Below are 22,600 nucleotides of genomic sequence, written 5' to 3' on the forward strand. Positions count from 1 at the left end.
CAGTAGGTCTGGGTTTGTCACAGTATCTAACCCCCTTTCTCCTATACAGGCATGCTCTACTTCCACTGCCATATCCTCCCTTGCCATATATTGTCTCTATTGATTGCCCCAGAGGCCCCAACACCCCCACCCCCACCCCCATTTCTCAGCTTATTCTCCGGCCAGTTCCCTCAGGGAATCTGGCAGGCAGCAGCAACCCAGCCACAGTCCCACTGTCTCTCACACAGTGACCTGTAGAAGGCAGATGGCATTCAGCTCTCCTGAGCGCAGGAATGTTGGTCTGGTTTCTAAGTTCCTTTTAGATCCAGGGAACTTTTTTTCAAATTCAAACAGCCCTCCAAATCACTTTTATTTTGGAAGAGAGGTCCACGGGAGGAGGGTACACAAAATGTGGCAGAATTGCCGCATGGATGCTGGTGTGGGGAGTGCTTAAAGGTCAAAAGGAAAATGAGGGAGTGTTGGGGTGGGTATCACACAGTGGATGCAAGAGGGCATCAATAATTTTACAACAGAACCAATATATAACACCCATGAAAAGCACCCTCATTTCTTTTAGATTATCTGCAGAACTGTGCTCATTCTTTATGCTAGTGCAATGGTATGTTGCACAAGCAGTTGGTCAGCATCTGAGCTTGCACCAGGAGGCTCCTCCTGGTGCAAATCCAAGGACTGTCCAACTGCTCCTGCCAAGGATCCTTGCATGAGCAGAAGGAACAAGAAGGATTCTGCTTAACTATTAGATTTTTATCCCTCCCATCTAGACCAGGGGTCTACTCTGGGCATGTTACAAATTTAAGAACAGTAAAAACCCAAGGGGACGTGGTGCCGCTGTGGGCTAAACCGCAGAAGCCTGTGCTGCAGGGTCAGAAGACCAGCAGTTGTAAGATCGAATCCACGCAACGGAGTGAGCATCCGTCACTTGTCCCAGCTCCCGCCAACCTAGCGGTTCGAAAGCATGCAAATGCGAGTAGATAAATAGGGACCACCTCAGTGGGAAGGTAACAGTGTTCCGTGTCTAAGTCGCACTGGCCATGTGACCACGGAAGATTGTCTTCGGACAAAACGCTGGCTCCATGGCTTGGAAACGGGGATGAGCACCGCCCCCTAGAGTCGAACATGACTGGACAAAAATTGTCAAGGGGAACCTTTACCTTTACCTTTAAAAACCAAAAATCAACAAAGCAATAAAATAACCTTGGTGTACATAAAGAGTATTATTTTAGCAATTTTTAAATAATGGTTGAAATTCTTTTAGAGGAGTTGCTTAAGGAAGACAAATGTACCTTTAAGCATATAGATAGATTAAATACAGTTTTCAACTATTTAAAGTTGGCATATTCTTCCAAATGTTAGAAATTGTTCTAAGAAAAGAAATCCTTCTCTTGGGCCAAGTACATATCTTATTTTCCTAGAAACAAAGGTTCTTAAATATAATTCCAACTACATTACAGTACACTAAGGAGGATTAAAAATAAATATTGCAATGCATTCTTAATTTGCAAAAGTATTTACTTTTACTCAGGTGAAACTCAGTAAAAAAGGCTTGAATGCTGTCCATAGCAAAGCCTCTAAAGGGTGAAGATTCTAAAAACACTCAAAAGTTCTTCCCAGTTTTTTACAAATCACTCCTTCTCCTTCTCTGTTCTTCATGTCTTCATTTTCCCTTGAGTCATTACAGACCATTTGGTAAACGTAACAGCTGAAGATCCTGTTGGGCTTCTGCTCTATGTGTAGCATAACGTTTCTGTCAAAGTAAACTTCATGGTTGTATGTCTGCAAGATAAACAGGATTTTTAAAAAATTTCTGTTAGAAAGGATGCTCTGCTATTTTTAAATGTGCTTCTAATATTGACCATTTTAAATATACTTGTTTAATTCTTTTTTAATATTTGTGTTCTCACTATATTTCAGCTTTTAAATATTGTCTTTTAATTGTTGTAAGCCACCTTGTGTCCTTCTAAGGGAAAAGATGGATGGATGGATGGATGGATGGATGGATGGATGGATGGATGGATGGATGGATGGGGTGAGATACAGGATACTCAGTGTCATTTAGTGCAGTGGTTCTTAACCTTTGTTACTCAGGTGTTTTTGAACTGCAACTCCCAGAAACCTCAGCCAGCAGAGCTGATGGTGAAGGCTTCTGGGAGTTGCAGTCCAAAAACATCTGAGAAACAAAGGTTAAGAACCAGTGATTTAGTGGACAGAGTGATGGACTAGGAACTCAGGAGACCTGGGTCTGAGTGCTGGCTCTGCCATGGAAGCTCACTGAGGAACTGATAAAACCATTCCTTAAATACCTCACTTACCCTCTCAGGGTTGCTATAAATTGGTTCCAACTTGGCAGCACATAACTACAGAGTGGGGTAGACAGTTATATGACATGATCCTTGCACAGTGTTGAACATTTCAGACATGACATCACCTCACAGGTCATCATAATACTGGGGGAGGACTTCTGTGACATTTCATATTTTCTCTGCAACCTACGTTTGAACCCACAAGCAACTTCAAACCTGTTTATGAGTAATCTGGCCTTTCTCTAACAGGTTACTCATAAACATGTTCAGAACCACCCATAATCTCAAACAGAGGTTGCAGAGAAAACACGACGTCATAGAAACCCTCCCCCTAATAATAACTATTTGCTAAAAAAAATTATTACAGAACGTGGGCTCTCTCCAACTTGGTGCCCTCCAGGGCTTTCTGAACAACGATGCTCAGGTGGTAGAACTCCCATCAAAAGGAACCAAAGCTGGCCTTTCCTTGCTGTCTTTCTGCCAGCAGAGAGACCTTTCGGCAAGTGACCTTTTGCTAAGGAACAGGCTCTTAATGTGTGGGTCTTGTGTGTGTTTTTAGTAATATGTTTTCAATTTGTTTGAAATTCAACGGTGTAATTTTGAAGCCCTGCCTTGAATGGGCTTCCTATAGTAGTACTGTGGAATAATTAAGTTGTTTCCCTAGCACCACTGAGTCCCAGCAAACATATTCTCCATAAAGGTGTTTCAAAGAAATATTTCCAATATCCAAAAGTACATACAGTCACTCTGTGAAAATAAAAGCACCCAACAAACAATCACAGGGCATAAAGAGGAGCAGAGGAGCTTCAAAGAGGTTGACATTCCATCTAACTACAAGCAAGACGCAACAGTCCGTAAATGTGGTTGCCACAGGGACATGTCTCAACAACTTGGCAAACACGCCCTCACTGCAGAGAAGACCTGGCCCCACTCAGGTCACCACCAGCAGAGGTTGGGTAGTGGTGGCCCCATCAACGTCCTTGGATGCCTGAGAATGGCAGCATTCCGTAATGCTTCAAGGGCAAACTGTATCAGTTTTAATGACAAGCAAGAACCTGGGGAAGATGCTGCTTTACACCATACTCACCACCTCCCAGGATTCTGTGAAAGGAATGGTCTTCAGCCGTGTGCCGCGCTCATTACAGTGAAAATGAAGAAGAGCTGCTCCGTCCGATCCGACCTGAGTCACAGCCACAATGGACAGCAAATCCAGTTCGTCTTCATAATCTACAATCTTGAATGTCTTTTTTCAAGGGGAAAAAGGAATCTGGGTTAATCTGTGGTAAATATATTTGGACTTATTTTAAGGAATTTTCTGGCAAAAGTGCAGAAAAATGGGAAATAAGAGGAAGAGGACTGGCTGTGTAAAGGTGATGTAATTCATGGTTGCTGCTGCAGCCTCCCTCCCAGCACTGTTCAGCTGGGGCCCTAGATGGATGGGATAGTTCCAGTACCTCAGCTGATGTACAGGTGTGGAGGTCTACAGCATTGCTTTGGTTGCTCAAAATGTCCGCTCTTCATAACTGCCCCAACTGAGAGCTCTATATGTGCAAAGGATCATGGGTATGTGCATTGGCTTCACTTAAGTTTATCAGAAAAATCAAGGTTCAAGCACACATAAGCTTTATTAAAATTAATTGTCTAGGTTTGGACTCCCCAACTCATATGGGCTAATTAAACGGCAAAATTAGCTCCATGGGGATTTGGTCACATACACACTAAATCAGTGGTCTGGGAACAGGGGTAAATTACCACAAACTGGGTAAAAATGAAAATTCTGGGGGTAATGAGCAGAGCCTACCTTGTAGGATTTTGACCATAACCTTGCTAGCATGTGAAATGAGTGCAATTGTATGGTAGTTGGAGCATTCTTTGGCACTGCCCTTCTTTGGGATTGGGATGTAGACTGATCTTTTCGAATCCTCTGGCTACTGCTGAGTTTTCCATTGATGACGATTAAAAAAAATAGCGTACTGGTCTTTGATATTGGGCTGTGGCACCAGGGTGGGTGACATGACCTTTAGCCTGGTTTGTTCCTTTTTGTACAACACTCACAGAATGATTAAAGTGGTAGGAAAAGCCCCCTCCCAATTCTGTGTTGGCTGTCTCTAGCACGCATGTCATTGTTAGCACAACTCTGGTAGACACTGATGATGATTAAATCCTCTGCGAGCTAGCAAAAATTTAATGCAACTTGCTAGGCACGTTGGACACCTTACTGCTCCCTATACCACCCAATGGTTGGAGTGCAATGTGTTTCAGCAAAAATAGTGCACGTCTTTATTAAATTTGGTGCATCCTGCTAGTTCAGTACATAGCTTGGCAGCCATTGATACTGATGATATATCCTGCTAGTTTGGTACACAGCCTGTGTAGATTCAATAATATTTTGAATTCAAATAATGTATGATTTCCTTCCTTTCAAATCAAGGGGGTAATGTCAGCATATATACATTTTTTGGGGGGTAAAAGGTAAATATATATATACACACACACCCTAATAAATAGGGTATTTATAAATAGGGGTTAATACTTCGAGAATTTCCAAATTTTAAGTTTACTTTCATTTCAATATTGCATATTGGAACAAATATTTCAGTTCATGCGTCCCCAATAATAAAATAAAAGGACACATTTTAAACAAGCAAGTAGTTGTCATCTACTGTGAGACGTCATTTAGGCCGTAACACTGAACAGGAAACATATTATGGATAACGCTCTGCCTGCAAGTGTGTGTTTTCTCACTCTCTAAATTTGGTAGTTGAATATAAATGAATGACAGGCTTTAAAGGCCATGAAGGAACCCTTGCCATGTTTTCACCCAGATGATATTCATTTCCATGGAAACAAGACTGGAAATGGTTTCCAGAAGCCGGGGAATTAGAATTCTTGTGGCTGTGTCGTCTCAGCTACAGTTCCTGATGGAGGGTGAAAAATGGTTTCCAAAAATAGTTTTTTAATGATGCAGGGAGCACACTGCTGAAATCCGTAGTGTTCTTGCTGTGTGTCATTTACCATCTTTCTGTGAACTGCGTGCTCTCAAACAGCACAAAATTCATTGCAGGCAAAGTAGTCTGCAGTTAATTTGGACAGTCAAAATTTTCACCAGCCAATCCGATTCCATCTCCTCTCAGGACCCCCAAGATTACAGCCAGCCTTTATATCCACCCCCTCCTCCCATTTCCATATCCATTGTTTCCTGTTAGTACCGCATCTGCACCTTGGGGCAGAATGCTATGTTCGGAATTTGTGGAGAGATTCCTCAGGGACCATCAGCCAACTAGAGTCCCATTCAGAAATCCAAGATTAAAAAAAGTGAGAGGCATCTATATCTGAAACAAGGGGAGAGGGAGAATACTAATTCCTTCCACTCAGAAGTAAGATTCCCCTTGGAGCTTGTCCACATCACTAGGAAGCCAGCTTTTTTTGATGGCATGTGATGGGCCCCCCGCAGGTAATGGCAAAGGGTCTCCTTTTCAAACTGCTGCTCTCCACCTGTAGACAGTGGCAACTGAGGGGTAAGGGCTAGCCCTCTCCCCCCTTCCTCATATGTTCGGATTAATCGTCTCAATCTACTTTTTAACTTTAAGAAACAATGAGACTTACTCCACCCTCTGCCCCAAAAGAGGGAGGGGGGTGTCTGCAATGCTCACCTCTTCCTTCCCAAGTGAATTCCAGACATATCTTCTTGGGCATTTTAAATAAACAGGCTATTATGTACGTGGCTGCACACATCAGAAAGGAGTATTTCGTATTCACATGCAAGCAACGTGGATCATTTCACCGGTTGTCATTTTCAAGGCCGCTGCCTCAAAATTAAAGTTACCTCTTGTTCAGGATCATCATCCAGTATGTTATAACGTTTCTTCACTATTCGGCCAGAAGCGGTTACAGTTACAGCGTTGTTAACCTTTGAGATTAAAAATACGGGCACGGGGGTCGGGGGAGAGAAGACAAAGAGCGAATTGAGGACCTGTGCTAAGCAGAAACTTTCAATTTACTTTTATCTGAAATACAGATTCCAAATGGGGTTCTAACTACATAATTACCACTGCTATAGAAGAAATTGGTTGAGGTTTTTGAGGCACCTAAAAAGCTGAAAGCTGCACCTTGCGCCTCGAAAATAGCAGATACTATATTTTAGGCACCTTTACTGAGAAGCTGCAAAGCATAATCACAAAGCAGTCAAGAGACCAACTCAGTCAAGAAGTCTTTCTGAACTGGTGGAATGATGCCCTATTCCTTTTCTCACCACAATGTACTAATTTTCTAGAACAGTGGTGAGCAACTGTACACCTAACAGAGGCTACCTGGCCTGTAAGTCTCAGCACCTCTAGCCAGAAGAGATAATGGTGAGGAATTATGGCAGCTATAGGCCAAAAACTTCTTTGGCGCGGGAGGGGGGCACGTGGTGTGTCACAGTGGCCTGTCCCAGCATTAGAACATGGTCATTTGAAGTCACAGTGCGGTCAAATGTTATGTCCCAGATGCTCAATATTAGGTCCAGACAAACATCTCTAAGATAACAATCATATGTTCTCCAGAGCCTCACAGGCCAATTCCATTCCAGACAGAAATGAATCGATGAAAAGTGGAAAGGAGGAGACAGAGAAAAGGAAAAAGTAGAGAAAAATAAAATAAGGTTATAAATTTCAGAATCTAAAGCCATCTTCTTGGCCACACTTACTCGTTTAGTGGTTCTTAAAATCCAATTGAAACACTTTCCTGACATGCTCTCAAATAAAAATAAAATACATTTCCCCCTCCAAGTTCCAGTTTTAGTTCTGCTTGATATTAGGGATGGGTCTTTTGTGTTTTCTGAAGGCAAATCCCATTCTTTTCTGGTATTAGTAACTTATTCTTGGCCAAATGTATGACCTTTTCTCCTCAAGCAGGGATTTCTCACGTAACATGGCAAACTTTTTGTCTTAAATTAACCTGCATATTAAAAAAAATCTGTCTCATGCACATGCTTGTGAACTGCATCTAAGCTACTATCTGTGTTCTTCTGGCCTTTTTTTTTATACAGCACCTTTTGTTGGGTCTGAATGCATTTCAAAGCATCTCCTGCTGCTCTACTGCTTCAGCAGAGTCTGCTTATTACTATGACCGCAAGGGGTTGATTTGCACTGTTTTTCATTTCAGCTCTGAGTTAGTGCCTGTACACCAAAGAGAATGCGAAAATCAAAAAGGTGGTGGTGCAGTTTATCCATTTTCCTTGTTATAGTCTCACACTGTTTTCCTGGTTGGTCTCTATGATAAAGTCTTCTGTAACTTCTTGCTGTCCTGCATGATTTTCAATTTCCTTCAGCTTCAAAACTCTGTTGAGGGAAAAAAAAAGACCAACATTCCTAAGAGAACATGATGCAGAAAACTGCAGTCCGTTCTGCAGCCACGGTGTGGTGCGACAGATGGAGATGTGGGTTGAAGATATGGATTTTCCAAAAATCACGGGAAAAGGGTCAGATGCCACCTCCTTTAAACAAGCATCTTTTCAAAATGGCAGCAACATGGGCATCATGTGTGGGACATTTTCTCCAGCTAGATTTCATAAACGGTTGATTGCAGTGATCATCAGCCCCCCCCCCGAAAAGGTGAATATATTTAATGGGGGTGTATGTTTTCTAGATGAGGAAGCAATGAAGGACCACCATGCCAAGCAAACAGGATAGATTTAATTCCTACACTTCCAAGCTGGAAAGAGCCAGGTTGTAGATAAAGGGAACTACCTCTGCCCGATATTTTATAGACCTGCTGCTAATCAAAACCAAATTCAACCTCCACCATCCCTCGCTAGCCCACGCAGCAGTGTGCTGGAAGGAGATGATGAGGGCTATAGACAAGTAGACTTGGACGGTACCAGGATGGAGAGGGCTGAACAATGTAGTAGTTTGGCCACAGGGTTGGATGTCTACAAACGCGGCAGTTTTGTAAAGCTCTATTGGTCCAGAAGAAGAATTCCAAACTCCAGTTAGGCAATTTCTATTAAGCCAAGATAAAACAGTGGCCAAAATCCTACTGCTGATTTTATGCTTGACTAAGAGACATTGTGTAAGTCTTGGCCTTTAACTGCCACTTATTAACAAGGTACTGGAGGTGTTCCTACGCACATACCTGATCACGTGATCGACACAAACCCAGAAACGCAACCAGCACTTTGTTAATCGGTGGCAATTTGCTGCCACGTCCAACTCGGCTTGCCTTATGCAATTTTACATCAGCAATAGGGTTCTGGCCAGTGTGTCACAAAATGGCATAATGTACACTGACAATTAATAAAGCTGCCACTTGGATCTTCAGGCTCATGCCAACCCACTGGACCAACAGGCACCCAAGAATCCAAGAGAGGACTCATCAATTAGCAGCAAGAAGCTCTTGCAAGTTCAAAACTAAGCAACAGATCTTTTGGCATCGTTCTTTTCAGCATCTGGTATGTGACCTTGGCAAACAGGGCTTCTATTCAGCTACGGTGCTAAAGGGCTAGCCTGTGAATTTGCCAACGAGTCCGTTTCAAAATATATTGGTAAGAAGCTTGAAATCTTGGCTATTTCAGCCCGTTCAGCTTACACCCTCAATGAAGACTGAAGAACTGTTAAATCACAGACTGGCAGAGGCTAGTTTTCAGCCAGCACTTACTTAACCAGATTTGGTCCCACGTGTAGTATCCTTCCAGAACTGTCTGGGTGGAAAGATATCCAGTCAGGTTCCAAGGAGCAACACTGCATATCCTGTATGCCGTTCTTTGCCTGAAACGATGGCATAGTAAATATGTCAAACAGTGCAAAGGAAACAGAAACATCATGTCTACGTGGAGAATTTCTATCATCTTTCTGTCTTGATCTTCCTACTGGAAGTTCTGGACATGCACTATAAATGGGGTTCTCCCATTTTAAGAATGTGAACACAGATTTTCCAAGTCCGCAGTGCTTCACTGTTTTGTCACTGCCAGGCAAACACTTTTTTCTTATTCATTCATCAACTGACTTTGGTTTCTGCACAAAGAGTTTTCAAGCACATGAAAGCTGCAATTTTTTTTTCTACTGATTAAGTTTTCAATCTTTGCCTTGTACTTGTTTTATGTTTTAATTGCTCCTGAAGTAGGGAGCAAGGGCAGATTTTTAGTAATTAAAAAGTTCCTGCTTCTGCCTCTCAGCTCGTATGGTTTGTGTGCAAAGACACCGATTGCACAAGTGTTAGACAAAATGTGGAACAGAAGCAGAAACTCTTCAATCACAGGAATTCTCCCCCTGCTAGAAATGTTATTGTCCTTACGCAGGCATGATTTTGGTTGCTATTTCCTAAATACTGAAGATTGGCATAAAGATGTAACAAGCCATAATGAGATTGTGGCACATGCATTTTTGTCTTTTTCACAGATTACCAGTTTTGTAATCAGCTCCAGTAATTACAAAGATGAAGACTGGATGGTGGTTGACTACTTTTTTTTAATGACCCCCCCCCCCAATACACAATGTAGTAACGCAAGGAAATCTATACAAAACTTTCTGACAGAAGGGACAATAAGGGTAAAGCAGCTTTTTGCTTCTCCTTTTCTCTAGCAAAATCGACAGTAAGGAAAACTCGGGTGAACAGCCAGGTATGTCTCGTTCCCCTCCTATCTTTCTGGAATGATGAGCAGAAGATCAGCCAAACACGTTACCAAAGTGTGGTCTCTCAAAGAGCAAATGTGAAAGATCCCCTTTTGACTCTTCTTGTTGGGAGTGAAGATGTAATGCCAAGGGTATCCTCCGATCTGAAATGTGCTTTCCAGGGAAGACACTTCAAAAAGCAGATCTGGAGTATCTAGGGAGAACATCAGAGGCTAAGAACCCTCCTAAGAAGAACAGCTTCATCATTCTATTGTTCTCGAGTAAAACTTTGAAAACAGATCACACAGGGTGTGAGTTTCTAGCCAATGTAGAAGGACACACCGGTCTATGACCATGATCCAGTGGGGTCATTCTGATGACAGAACTGCTTCCATGAACTGAAGTAGAAGCAGGGTTGGGTTCTACCCCCCGGTGCACCTTCAACATTTCCAGTGGAGGGCTAGGGAACTATCTCAAGCATCCTTTTAGGCCACTAAAGGCACACCTCCTCTTCTCTCCTCCAACAACCCTCTTGCACTAGGGGGTTCCTCCTACCTCGAGATTAGATTTAGGCCATTATTGAAAGGGTGATAATGGGAATCCATGCCACTTTTCATTTAATTAGCAGCATGCAAAACAGATGTCTGGACGATTTAATTAATGGCACACTTTTTTTTTCTTAGCCTTAGGCATTTTAGAACGATATTGCAAATCACCCAGTAGTAGACCTTTGATATTATTAAGAGACCATCTGGACATTTCTGAACTATAGACAGAAATGGATTGGTTTAACCATAATTCATTCTTTCCAGGGAACCTTAGTTCCATGAGGAGCAGGGAAGTTCTCTTTTCAGCCCTTCATATAACAAGTCCAAGACATCTTGAGGGAAGCCGAGTGAGCTAAACTGGCATAAAACTGAAACACATTTGAATGCGGGCCAGCCCTTCTGTGCATTGACTCTAATACCTGTTATTTTAATGTTACATGGGATGCCAAAAGGGTATCTCCCCACAATTCCAACTTTGCCATTCCAGTTGTACTCCTGTCCCAGATCCACCTGGTGCTGCATGAACTAAAAATAATACAGAATAAAATTAATTCTTTTGACATATATATGAGGTTACTACAATAAATCCCACCAAGATCAGGAAAAAACTACCAACAGGCAAGCGTGTATAATAGCCTCAAACAAGTTTATTTATGTTGAAGTCCCACCTTGTTTCTTAATCTGGATTCCAGCAGAACACAGCAGTAACCAGAAATAAAGGCCAGTGAAGAGAAAGAGCAGTATAAAGAACGGAAGATATTACTTGGCACTTTTGGCATACTGAGCTAGATCCCTCTTTCACTCACAGAAGAACTACTACTCATAGAGAACGCCTCCTGAGTGGACACATGCTGGATGAGAAAAGTGACGCCAAATCCAGATATTTTGTTGGCGAGGGGCTACTGTTATCACAAACTCCTTTTTAAGACTTCCTATTAGCTCAGAACAGGTGCCTCTTCCAGCTTGGCACCTGCCAGGTGTGTCAGACCTCCATTCCCATCATCCACAGCAAAGACGGGAATCGTAACCCAACACATTCCAGGTGGTACAATTCATACACAGCCGGCCCCTTCCTTACTCACCACATTCTCCTCCTTCCATTCTCCCAGATGCCCACACGCTTTCGGAACTCCACTCAAAAGTCCTAGGCTACTGTATAGCTTCATGGGGCTACATTTCTCTATCCCCTCAGCCTAATGGCCATTTGGATGCAAGCCTACATTATAAAGAGCAATCCAGCAACATTTATAGGCCAACACTTGAAGGAGCGACACTATGAGTGTCTTTAACGTTTGAGACTGTGAGGAGATCAGTCGGTCCAAATATGCGCTTCTCAAAGAGGAGGCCTTCAAGAGGACAAGCCTGTTTATTTATTTATTTATTGGATTTCTATCCCGCCCATCTAGACCAAAGGCCTACTCTGTTAAATTGTGTTTAATTTTGAGACTTTGCACAGAGCCCTATATCATATAAACAGAAGACTCGTCTAGAAGTCACCTCAAAGTCTTCGGGGTAGGGTAGGAATAACTCCTCACTCAGATCCACGGACAGATTTAAGTTTCATCAGTGGAACAAAGACCAACAGGACAAGATGCTTCAAGCAAACAGGGTTCCAAGCCCTGACATTATATTGTTGTTCTCACATGTGCCTTGTCGCGTTTTATAATGCTTTGTCTAGGACCACCAAGTTGGCTGAAAGCTGATCTTCCCATGTATATGGCTCAGGAACCAAATGTGTGTCAGCGCTGAGGACTGATGCATTTCTTCAGAGCTCATATTAATCCTCCGTACTCTTGCCTCTCTCCCTTTCCTCTACTTGTCCCCTACCATCTGTCTGGAGCTGGTAGATCATGTTACCCTAAAATACTGGGCACACTGATGATGCTACTGGACTACTACGAAATAATTGCATTCCCTTACCTGCTCGGAGATGGTTTGGAAGCTATACAGCCTGACAAGACCTGAGCTATGTGTCACAATGAGCATGCCATGGGACATGGCAACATCTGTCATGGTGTTCCCAAAGACCTGGTTGGAAGAAAGAAAAATATCTCATGACCAGAAAGATCAGCAGAACAACCCTCCCTCCTTTGAGAAAAAATTGCCACTGAGAGAAATACCACCTTAAAAAGTTTTCTGGTGTGAGGAAGACACAAGGTAGCTTTACAACATGTCAGGCTAACTGGCCATCAAACCCAGTATGGTTTGCTCTGACTGGCAAACAGCCTGTTCTGAGCAGACCTCGGACTTTAGTTTCTTCCAGAGTAGAACTCTCAGAATTTGCCCAGAATTCCAGCCCCCTGCCGCCCGGGCAGAATTCTGAGAGATACAGCCAAAAGCAGAAGTTTACAAAGGATGTTTTCTTATCCGTAGTTGGGCTTCTCGCCCATTATTTGACTGTCAAGAAGGAGGAGGAAAGTGCCTCAGTGTTGTCTGGGAGTAACAAATCTGCATGGGAGTCTTTGAAAGGTGCCTTTTATAGACACTAATGGGCAGCAAGAGTAATTAATTTACTGTTCCCATACAGCCTTGCCACTCCCAGACTGCACCAGGGCAAGCTTAAAGGTAAAGGTTCCCCTTGACATTTAGTCCAGTCGTGTACGACTCTAGGGCACGGTGCTCATCCCAATCTCCAAGCCATAGAGCCAGAGTTTGTCCATAGACAGTTTCTGTGGTCACGTGGCCAGTGCAATTAGACATGTAACGCCATTACCTTCCCACCATGGTGGTACCTATTTATCTACTCGCATTTGCATGCTTTCGAACTGCTAGGTTGGCAGGAGCTGGGACAAGCGATGAGCGTTCACTCCGTCAGGTGGATTCAATCTTACGACTGCAGGTCTTCTGACCTTGCAGCACAGAGGCTTCTGCGGTTTAGCCCGCAGCGCCACCACATCCCGATTAGGGCAAGCTTACCCCTTCTTAAAAGCTGAATAATGGACAAGAAGCTCATTGTTGGTAGCAAGACCTCCTCTGTAAACTGCTGGATTTGGTTGTATCTCCTAGAATTCTACCTGGGGAAATTCCAGGTGAATTCTGGGATTTCCAGCCCCCCAGAATATGAAAGTCACATGCCTAATTCAGAGTCTCTGGTAGAGCTTTCTAAGGCCAACGCTATGCTAACGATTACATTGTGTCAGACAAGGTTCGAATCCCCATTCGGCCATGGAACTCACTGGCTGATGAAGAGCCAGTGATGCTCTTTTTCAGCCTAATCCACCGAACAAGGTTGTTATGAGGATAAAGTAGGGATCAAAGCCATGTTTGCTGCCTCAAGCTTAATGCTGGAATAGCAAGATATAAATGTAATAAATCAAGAAGGAGAAGGAGAAGAAGGACTAACAAAGTACAGAGACCTGGCAATCAAAACCTCCTTCTTCTGGAAGAAACACATTTCAGTGGTCCCCACTGTCACTGGGGCTTTGGGAACAATAATAAAGAATTTCACACAGTACTATAAGCTGTTGCAGATCTCAGAAATCACACCACCACCAGAGCGACAAAAAACCAGCAATATTAGGAACAGTATACATACTGCACCAATATTTAACAGACACTTAGGTTTTTGGTTAAAACTTGTATCTGTTCTATAATACCAGTCAATGTTTTTATAATTTTGACTGGCTGTGCCTGTTGGTTAACAACAACAACACTGTTCATATCACTTGCTCCACAAGGTCTGTTTCACTGGTCATGAAAATGGGTAAACCTGGCCATGGTGGCTGGGAAATGTAGTTCAAAACATTTATTTATTCCCATTGGAGAAAAAAAGGAAGAAAGTACATGAGAACGTGGATTAGACTGGAACTAATTTACAGGATAGGAGAGATTTCTTCTCCCTTAATAGAAACCTTCGAAAAGACATTGCTTATATATTTCCAGGTTTACAGCTGAAACCACATCCATGACTAGATCACCCATCTTTTGTGTGTGTGTGTGTGTGTGTGTGTGTGTGTGTGTGTGTGTGTGTGTGTGTGTGTGTGTGTGTGTGTGTGTGTGTGTGTGTCTGTCTGTCTGTCTGTCTGTCTGTCTGTCTGTCTGTCTGTCTGTCTGTCTGTCTGTCTGTCTGTCTGTCTGTCTGTCTGTCTTTTGGACTGAAGTATTGGAAAAGTAGGATTTTATTTCCCTCTTCCTTATTTCCAAACTGGTATTTGCCTCATTATGGCAAACCTACATGCAAATAAAATATACATAAGTAAGGGAACACATAGTAGTTTTGGAGAGAGGAAGCAGTGAAGAATGGCAGAGTGAAAAGTTAATTCCACTTGCCCTGTGCCAGAGTCTTAATCAAAATATAGCTTACAATAAAGATGCAATAAAGCTGTATCTGGGCAAGGTGACAGTGCTGTTCCTTGCAGGCTAAATACACATTTACTAAAGCTTCGAAAAAGTGGCTTTATTGCATGGGACGGTGGGCAAAATCAAACATCAAACGCGGTGGCCTTTTGGAACAGGTCTAGCATGACCTGGGGAAAAGGAGTTGAGCTTTCTCAGGGTTTACTCCCCAGCTCCCAAACCCCTCAAACGATGATTGGGATTTCTACAGATCCACTTTCTGGTACCACAGAAGAAAGCACTAAGAGAAAAGTAAGGCTGGAAACTTACCTTTTTATCAATCTCTAGCATTCCAATAAATGTAAGTGGCAGAACACTGAAGATACCAAGGAAGAAAAGCACAGACGGTTGGCTGCCTGCCTGGGAAGAAGCACACGACAAATCACTTGCTCCACAATATAAATTCTCTCTCATTTTAAACACATATAAATGTTCACAAACACACACTCTCGCATGCACACCATCCCTTCTCATGACATAACACCCATGGGCAGAATGCTGGACTGGGCAGGTCTCTGATCTGACCCACAACGTGACTATTCTTGTGTGTGTTTAGTCGTTTAGTCGTGTCCGACTCTTCGTGACCCCATGGACCAGAGCACGCCAGGCCCTCCTGTCTTCTACTGCCTCCCGGAGTTGTGTCAGGTTCATGTTGGTTGCTTCGCAGACACTGTCCAGCCATCTCATCCTCGGTCGTCCCCTTCTCCTCTTGCCATCACACTTTCCCAACATCAGGGTCTTTTCCAGGGAGTCTTTTCTTCTCATTAGATGGCCAAAGTACTGGAGCCTCAGCTTCAGGATCTGTCCTTCCAGTGAGCACTCAGGGTTGATTTCCTTTAGAACTGATAGGTTTGTTCTCCTTGCAGTCCAGGGGATTCTCAAGAGCCTCCTCCAGCACCACAATTCAAAGGCATCAATTCTTCGGCGGTCTGCTTTCTTTATGGTCCAGCTCTCACTTCCATACATCACGACAGGAAAAACCATAGCTTTGACTATTCGGACTTTTGTTGGCAAGGTGATGTCTCTGCTTTTCAAGATGCTGTCCAGATTTGTCATCGCTTTCCTCCCAAGAAGAAGGCGCCTTTTAATTTCAGGGCTGCTGTCTCCATCTGCAGTGATCATGGAGCCCAGGAAGATAAAATTTGACACTGCCTCCATATCTTCCCCTTCTATTTCCCAGGAGGTGATGGGACCACTGGCCATGATCTTAGTTTTTTTGATGTTGAGTTTCAGACCGTTTTTTGCACTCTCCTCTTTCACTCTCATTACAAGGTTCTTTAATTCCTCCTCACTTTCTGCCATCAGAGTGGTATCATCTGCATATCGGAGGTTGTTGATATTTCTTCCGGCAATCTTAATTCCGGCTTGGGTTTCTTCCAGTCCAGCCTTCCGCATGATGTATTCTGCATATAAGTTAAATAAGCTGGGGGACAATATACAGCCTTGCCGTACTCCTTTCCCAATTTTGAACCACTCAGTTGTTCCATGACCAGTTCTAACTGTTGCTTCCTGTCCCACATATAGGTTTCTCAGGAGACAGATAAAGTGGTCAGGCACTCCCATTTCTTTAAGAACTTGCCATAGTTTGCTGTGGTCCACACAGTCAAAGGCTTTCGCATAGTCAATGAAGCAGAAGTAGATATTTTTCTGGAACTCTCTGGCTTTCTCCATAATCCAGCGCAAGTTAGCAATTTGGTCTCGAGTTCCTCTGCCTCTTCGGAATCCAGCTTGTACTTCTGGGAGTTCTCGGTCCACATACTGCTGAAGCCTACCTTGTAGGATTTTGAGCATAACCTTGCTAGCGTGCGAAATGAGTGCAATTGTACGGTAGTTGGAGCATTCTTTGGCACTGCCTTTCTTTGGGATTGGGATGTAGACTGATCTTTTCCAATCCTCTGGCCACTGTTGAGTTTTCCAAACTTGCTGGCATATTGAATGTAGCACCTTAACAGCATCATCTTTCAAGATTTTAAATAGTTCAACTGGAATGCCATCACCTCCACTGGCCTTGTTGTTAGCCAGGCTTTCTAAGGCCCACTTGACTTCGCTCTCCAGGATGTCTGGCTCAAGGTCAGCAACTACATTGTCTGGGTTGTCCGGGATATCCACATCTTTCTGATATAATTCCTCTGTGTATTCTTGCCACCTCTTCTTGACGTCTTCTGCTTCTGTTAGGTCCCTCCCATTTTTGTCTTTTATCATGTTCATCTTTGTGCAAAATGTTCCTCTAATATGTCCAATTTTCCTGAACAGATCTCTGGTCTTTCCTTTTCTGTTATCTTCCTCTATTTCTTTGCATTGTTCATTTAAGAAGGCCCTCTTGTCTCTCCTTGCTATTCTTTGGAAGTCTGAATACAAGTTTCTGTAACTTTCCCTATCTCCCTTGCATTTTGCTTCCCTTCTCCTCTCTGCTATTTCTAAGGCCTCGTTGGACAGCCACTTTGCTTTCTTGCATTTCCTTTTCTTTGGGATGGTTTTCGTTGCTGCCTCCTGGACAATGTTACGAGCCTCTATCCAAAGTTCTTCAGGCACTCTGTCCACCAAATCTAGTTCCTTAAATCTGTTCTTTACTTCCACTGTGTATTCATAAGGGATTTGGTTTAGATTATACCTGAGTGGCCCCGTGGTTTTTCCTAATCTCTTCAGTCTAAGCTTGAATTTTGCTATGAGAAGCTGATGATCAGAACCGCAGTCAGCTCCAGGTCTTGTTTTTGCTGACTGTATAGAGCTTCTCCATCTTTGGCTGCAGAGAATATAATCAATCTGATTTCGATATTGCCCATCTGGTGATTTCCATGTATAGAGTCGCCTCTTGTGTTGTTGGAAAAGAGTGTTTGTGATGACCAGCTTATTCTCTTGACAAAACTCTATTAGCCTTTGTCCTGCTTCGTTCTGAACTCCAAGGCCAAACTTCCCTGTTGTTCCTTTTATCTCTTGGCTCCCTGCTTTAGCATTCCAGTCCCCTAGAATGAGAAGAACATCTTTCTTTGGTGTCAGTTCTAGAAGGTGTTGTAAATCTTCATAGAATTGTTCAATTTCAGTCTCCTCAGCAATGCTGGTTGGTGCATAAACTTGGATTATTGTGATGTTGAATGGTCTGCCTTGGATTCGTATTGACATCATTCTATCATTTTTGAGATTGTATCCCATTACAGCTTTTCCCACTCTTTTGTTGACTATGAGGGCTACTCCATTCCTTCTACGGGATTCTTGTCCACAATAGTAGATATGATAATCATCTGAGCTGAATTCGCCCATTCCTGTCCATTTTAGTTCACTGATGCCCAGGATGTCGATGTTTATTCTTGCCATCTCCTGTTTGACCACCTCCAGCTTCCCAAGGTTCATAGATCTTACATTCCAGGTTCCTATGCAGTATTTTTCTTTGCAGCATTGGATTTTCCTTTCACTTCCAGGCACGTCCACAGCTGAGCGTCCTTTCGGCTTTGGCCCAACCACTTCATTAGCTCTGGAGCTACTTGTACTTGTCCTCCGCTCTTCCTCAGTAGCATGTTGGACGCCTTCCGACCTGAGGGGCCCATCTTCCAGCGTCATATCTTTTAGCCTTTTGTTTCTGATCATGGGGTGTTCTTGGCAAAGATACTGGAGTGGCTTGCCATTTCCTACTCCAGGTGGATTGCGTTTAGTCGGAACTCTCCACTATGTCCTGTCCGTCTTGGGTGTCCCTGCACGGCATAGCCCATAGTTTCTCTGAGTTACACAAGCCCCTTCGCCACGACAAGGCAGCAATCCATGAAGAGTGACTATTCTTAGATTTCCTATTTTCACCTCAACGTACCTGCCGTGAAGCTACTGGGGGTTTCTGCTGAGATGACTTGACAGTCATGACTTCTTGAGGACTGTCCCAGCTCAGGTACCTATTGGAAATGAGGGGTTCAATTGAACAGACCACACATAAAAAGAAACACAATCTATATTTTAGAGAGTCTTACCATTACATTTTTGAAGTTCTTTGGAATTAAAAGGCCCCTGGACCCGAAATACGGGGCAAAATGTCAATGAGGTTAAATTCACTGCGCAGTTATGGGTGCCCGACTATCCCAGATCCTCCGTTCTAAGGGTGAGGTGGAGAACCTTTGCCACCCAAAAGTTCTGGAGGGCAACTCACACTGGCCCTTTTCACGGACCCTGTTGGTTGCAGTCAGAGACCAAACCAGCATAAGGACCAGACGTTTCCTGCTTCTGACAAAAAAACAAAACAAAACCTCACAACATTCTGAGATAGGCACACAAAATAGACTGACATAGCTGGATGGAAGGAACAAGCCTCATCATTAATGAAATGATGGCACTAGTTTGTTAGTCATTACCAGAGAGGAAGAAGATTGTTGTTGGAGATCACACATTGCAACCCAAGGGCCAAAATTCTGTTGCTTAGCGTAAGGCAAAGTGTCTCCTCAGTAACCCAAGTGTCCCCAGCAAGATGCTGTGGGGCACACATGCACACACCGACCTGGTGTGCGGAGACAAGCCCCCAAGAATCGCAGTGGAGACAAAGTTACAATTTATCTTACGCTAAGCAGAAGGACTGCAGCTTGTATTTTTCAAGTCTGCCACGGCTGGTTGTCTCCACTGACACTAGTTGTCTGAACTGACCAAGTCTTACTGCAGAAAAGAAACTATTCATTTGTGCCAGGTACAATTGCTCTCCAACCCTCTGGATGCTTTAGTTTTGTTATACAAAATCAAAGAGAGCCCCAATGCTCACTCTTGGATAAAAGCAGGATGTTCTTCGTGTAGGATGTGATTTCTGTCCATGATTTGTGGAAATCTATAAGCAGAATACATTGTCTCACTAGATTAATAGGTTTCTTCTTCTTGCATTGCTAGAAACTGAAGTGAGAATCTAACTTTAGCTATCCCACTTTGAACTGATTTCATCTGTGGGCTAGCCGGGATACCCAACAATGCCAGCACAAACAGGTCTTGGTCCTTTCCAGAAGACAGTTTAATCCCATTTGCTACCATCCACATGACCTATTACTCCTGCCTGAGAGTCTTGAAGTGCAGGCTGAATTAGGTGGCCGGCTTTAATATACAGTGGTGCCTCGTTAGATGATGTTAATCCATTCCACTGAAATCTCTGTCTTGTGAAAACATTGTCTAGCGAAAAGCGTTTCCCCATTGGAATGCATTTTTAATGATGTAAGCCACCTTGGATCCCCTTTTTTTTTTTTTAGGAGAAAGACGGGGGTAAAAATATTTTATATAAAAAATTAAATAAGGCTGCCTGAGTTGAACAGGCTGCAAATCCTAGTCAGGGCCCACAGGACTGTGGCCCAAAACAATCGCACTACTGAATGTACACAGAATTTTGTTCATCCTTATACACTAATCCAAGCAGTCTTCCAGTAAGCCTACCTTTATTACCTGAATTTGCAATGGGAAGCAAGGTACACCTTTTCAAGTATTTCTCCTGTATTAACAGAGACACGAAGAAGCCAGTTGTGAGCTGTCAAAACTGCCAAGGAAGGTTTGTAGTCTGACAGGCTGGGCAACACTTCACCCTGTGTCGAAAAGGATTTAGCTATATATAAAATGTAGAGGAAAGTCAAATGTACATGCTTCAGAGTAAAAAAATGAAACAGACATATACTTCCCAAAGCATCTTAAGAGCACATGTAAATGAAATTAATCAATTATTTTAAAATAAATAACCATTAATTCCATACACAGAACTGTCACTTAGCAGGGCAAGCGATTCCACAGCGTCACCATGACGACTCGATGCAAAAAGCCTGGGGCTTCTGCACCTTTCACATGACAAACGCAATGAGCTGAAAATCCCTCCTATACAACTAAGAAGCTGGCTGGGTAGCTCAGTGGTTTAGGTACCCACATATAGGGCCAGAGTTTGGGGGTTCTAATTCCCCACCGTGGCTCCTGGGAGAAGAGCCAGCCTGTGTGGCCTTGGGCAAGCTGCACAGTCCCAGGGTGCCCCCTAGAGGAAGGGAATGGTAAATCACTTTTGAGTAGTCTCTACCTGGAAAGCCCTGAAAACAGTTACCGTAAGTCAGAATTGACTTGAATAATAACAACGACTAACAAACTACAGAGATCTGGCAATTGAAACATCTCGCTTCTGGATGAAACACACTTCAGTGGTCCCCACAGTCATCGGGGCTTTGAGAACAACATCAAGAAAATTCAGATAGTATTATAAGCAGTAACGGATCTCAGAAATAACATCATCAGAGCTACAAAAAACCAGCAATTATGGGAACAGCATACAAACTGCACCAATATCTAACAGATATTTAGCTTTTTGGTTAATATTTGTATCTGTTATATAACACCAGTCAATGCTTTTATAATGTTTGCTGACTATGCTTGGTATTTTTTTTAACAAGAAGATTAAGAATACAGTACATAGTAGAGAAGCCTCAGTCCCTTTCGCATCTGGCCACTAGGGGCAGCATGCTATTTCATGTTTTTGGGATGGCAATTTTTCCTGAATTCTCAAAAAACTACTCAGGCAGAATTCTGGGAAATGCATCCCACAAACACAAATGTGCAGATGCCTAGAATCCACGCCCACAGATAAAAAGCTTTCAGGTTATTTATGTCCGATACTGGCTTTATTTCTCCCAACTTCCTCTTCCTGCTGCAGTGTTCCCTGAGAGTCTTAACTTTTTGGTAGGCATCCTCTCTCTCTAGAATCTATGGGCAGTGAGCCTACGACTCCCGATATGCCCCACACCCTGGAGGTCCTGATGGGGAAGGGGGGTGTTGACTGACCAGGCATGAAGGACCTTGAGAGCTGTGTTTAGATTTGTGTTTATGGGGTGCAGCACTCGGAATTCTCCCTGGGGAATTACTGGAGAATTCTGGGAGTTCCAGCCCAAAAAATATGAAAGAGTGCACCCCTACTGGCCACCCAAGTGCAGCTTCAATGACACAGTCATCAAATTATTTTTTATCCAGTATTTGACTATAACACCTGGTACACCAACGCTCGAGATACCAGACTGGTATCGAAGATACGTAGCCCAAAGCACTGTGCATGGACTTTGGATCCAAAAGAGTATCTTATCCACTCATGTACAGAGTGCTACTATCCATCAGTCATTGCCCCTTAAGCGAAATAGGAATTACAACCTCAAAGGGTTGTCATAAGAATGGACAAGATAGGAGTTCCAATTCACAGAATCACTTTAGAAGCAAGTGTGATTATTATTATTATTATTATTATTATTATTATTATTATTATTATTATTATTATTATTATTATTATTATTATTATTATTATTATTATTATTATTATTATTATTATTATTATTATTATTATTATTATTATTATTTCTTCCTTCAGCATAATGCCAGATGACAAACTGCTTCTCAACTCCCGCAGAGGATGGAATGGCATGTGCAGGCAAATATCTGCCCAGTTCACATATAAAATGGGATGGGAGTGACATTTTTTTACAGAGAAGGAATATCTCCCATGCCATGTTCTTTGCTTTCCTCTACTGCCTTTGACATGCTGGCTGGGGATGATGGGAGTTGCAGTCCACCAACATTTTAAACATAAACGTGGCAGATTGCTCTATGTATCTCACCGGTGGTTGAGACTAAAAGTCTGCACTTGGGGCAATAATGAGAGTTTGCTCTTTATTTCAAGTATTGAGCATCTCAGCCTCCACAGATGGAGGTCCTGCAGGGTCAGGGGTGGACTTCCTTTGGGTCTCGAATTCCATTGGCCTATAACTCCCCATCAGTTGCATGGCGCATGGCCAATCATAAGGGAAAGTGGGAACTATAATCCAAAACATATGGAAGACCAAACGTTTCCCAGCCACAGGCTAGG

The 22,600-nt window shown here is 43.0% G+C and overlaps 1 protein-coding gene across 3 annotated transcripts in view; it reads right to left on the reverse strand.

Annotated features, from left to right (window-relative positions):
* Positions 1-1,488: 1,488 nt before the first annotated feature.
* Positions 1,489-22,600, reverse strand: part of DCAF17 (DDB1 and CUL4 associated factor 17) — a 29,312-nt gene continuing 8,200 nt past the window's right edge. For all 3 annotated transcript variants that reach the window (XM_072979907.2, XM_020806697.3, XM_072979910.2), the window contains 11 exons: positions 20,164-20,300; positions 18,572-18,650; positions 15,043-15,132; positions 12,358-12,465; positions 10,857-10,962; positions 9,961-10,103; positions 8,937-9,046; positions 7,534-7,621; positions 6,127-6,210; positions 3,388-3,543; positions 1,489-1,773 (listed from right to left, as the gene is read on the reverse strand). In XM_072979907.2, the coding sequence (XP_072836008.2) occupies positions 1,585-1,773; positions 3,388-3,543; positions 6,127-6,210; positions 7,534-7,621; positions 8,937-9,046; positions 9,961-10,103; positions 10,857-10,962; positions 12,358-12,465; positions 15,043-15,132; positions 18,572-18,650; positions 20,164-20,300 (1,290 nt within the window). In that variant the 3' untranslated portion in view covers positions 1,489-1,584. The remainder of the gene's footprint in view (positions 1,774-3,387; positions 3,544-6,126; positions 6,211-7,533; positions 7,622-8,936; positions 9,047-9,960; positions 10,104-10,856; positions 10,963-12,357; positions 12,466-15,042; positions 15,133-18,571; positions 18,651-20,163; positions 20,301-22,600) is intronic.

This window comes from Pogona vitticeps, chromosome 1 (genome assembly GCF_051106095.1).
Source record: "Pogona vitticeps strain Pit_001003342236 chromosome 1, PviZW2.1, whole genome shotgun sequence".
In the NCBI taxonomy this organism is placed as follows: Eukaryota; Metazoa; Chordata; class Lepidosauria; order Squamata; family Agamidae; genus Pogona; species Pogona vitticeps.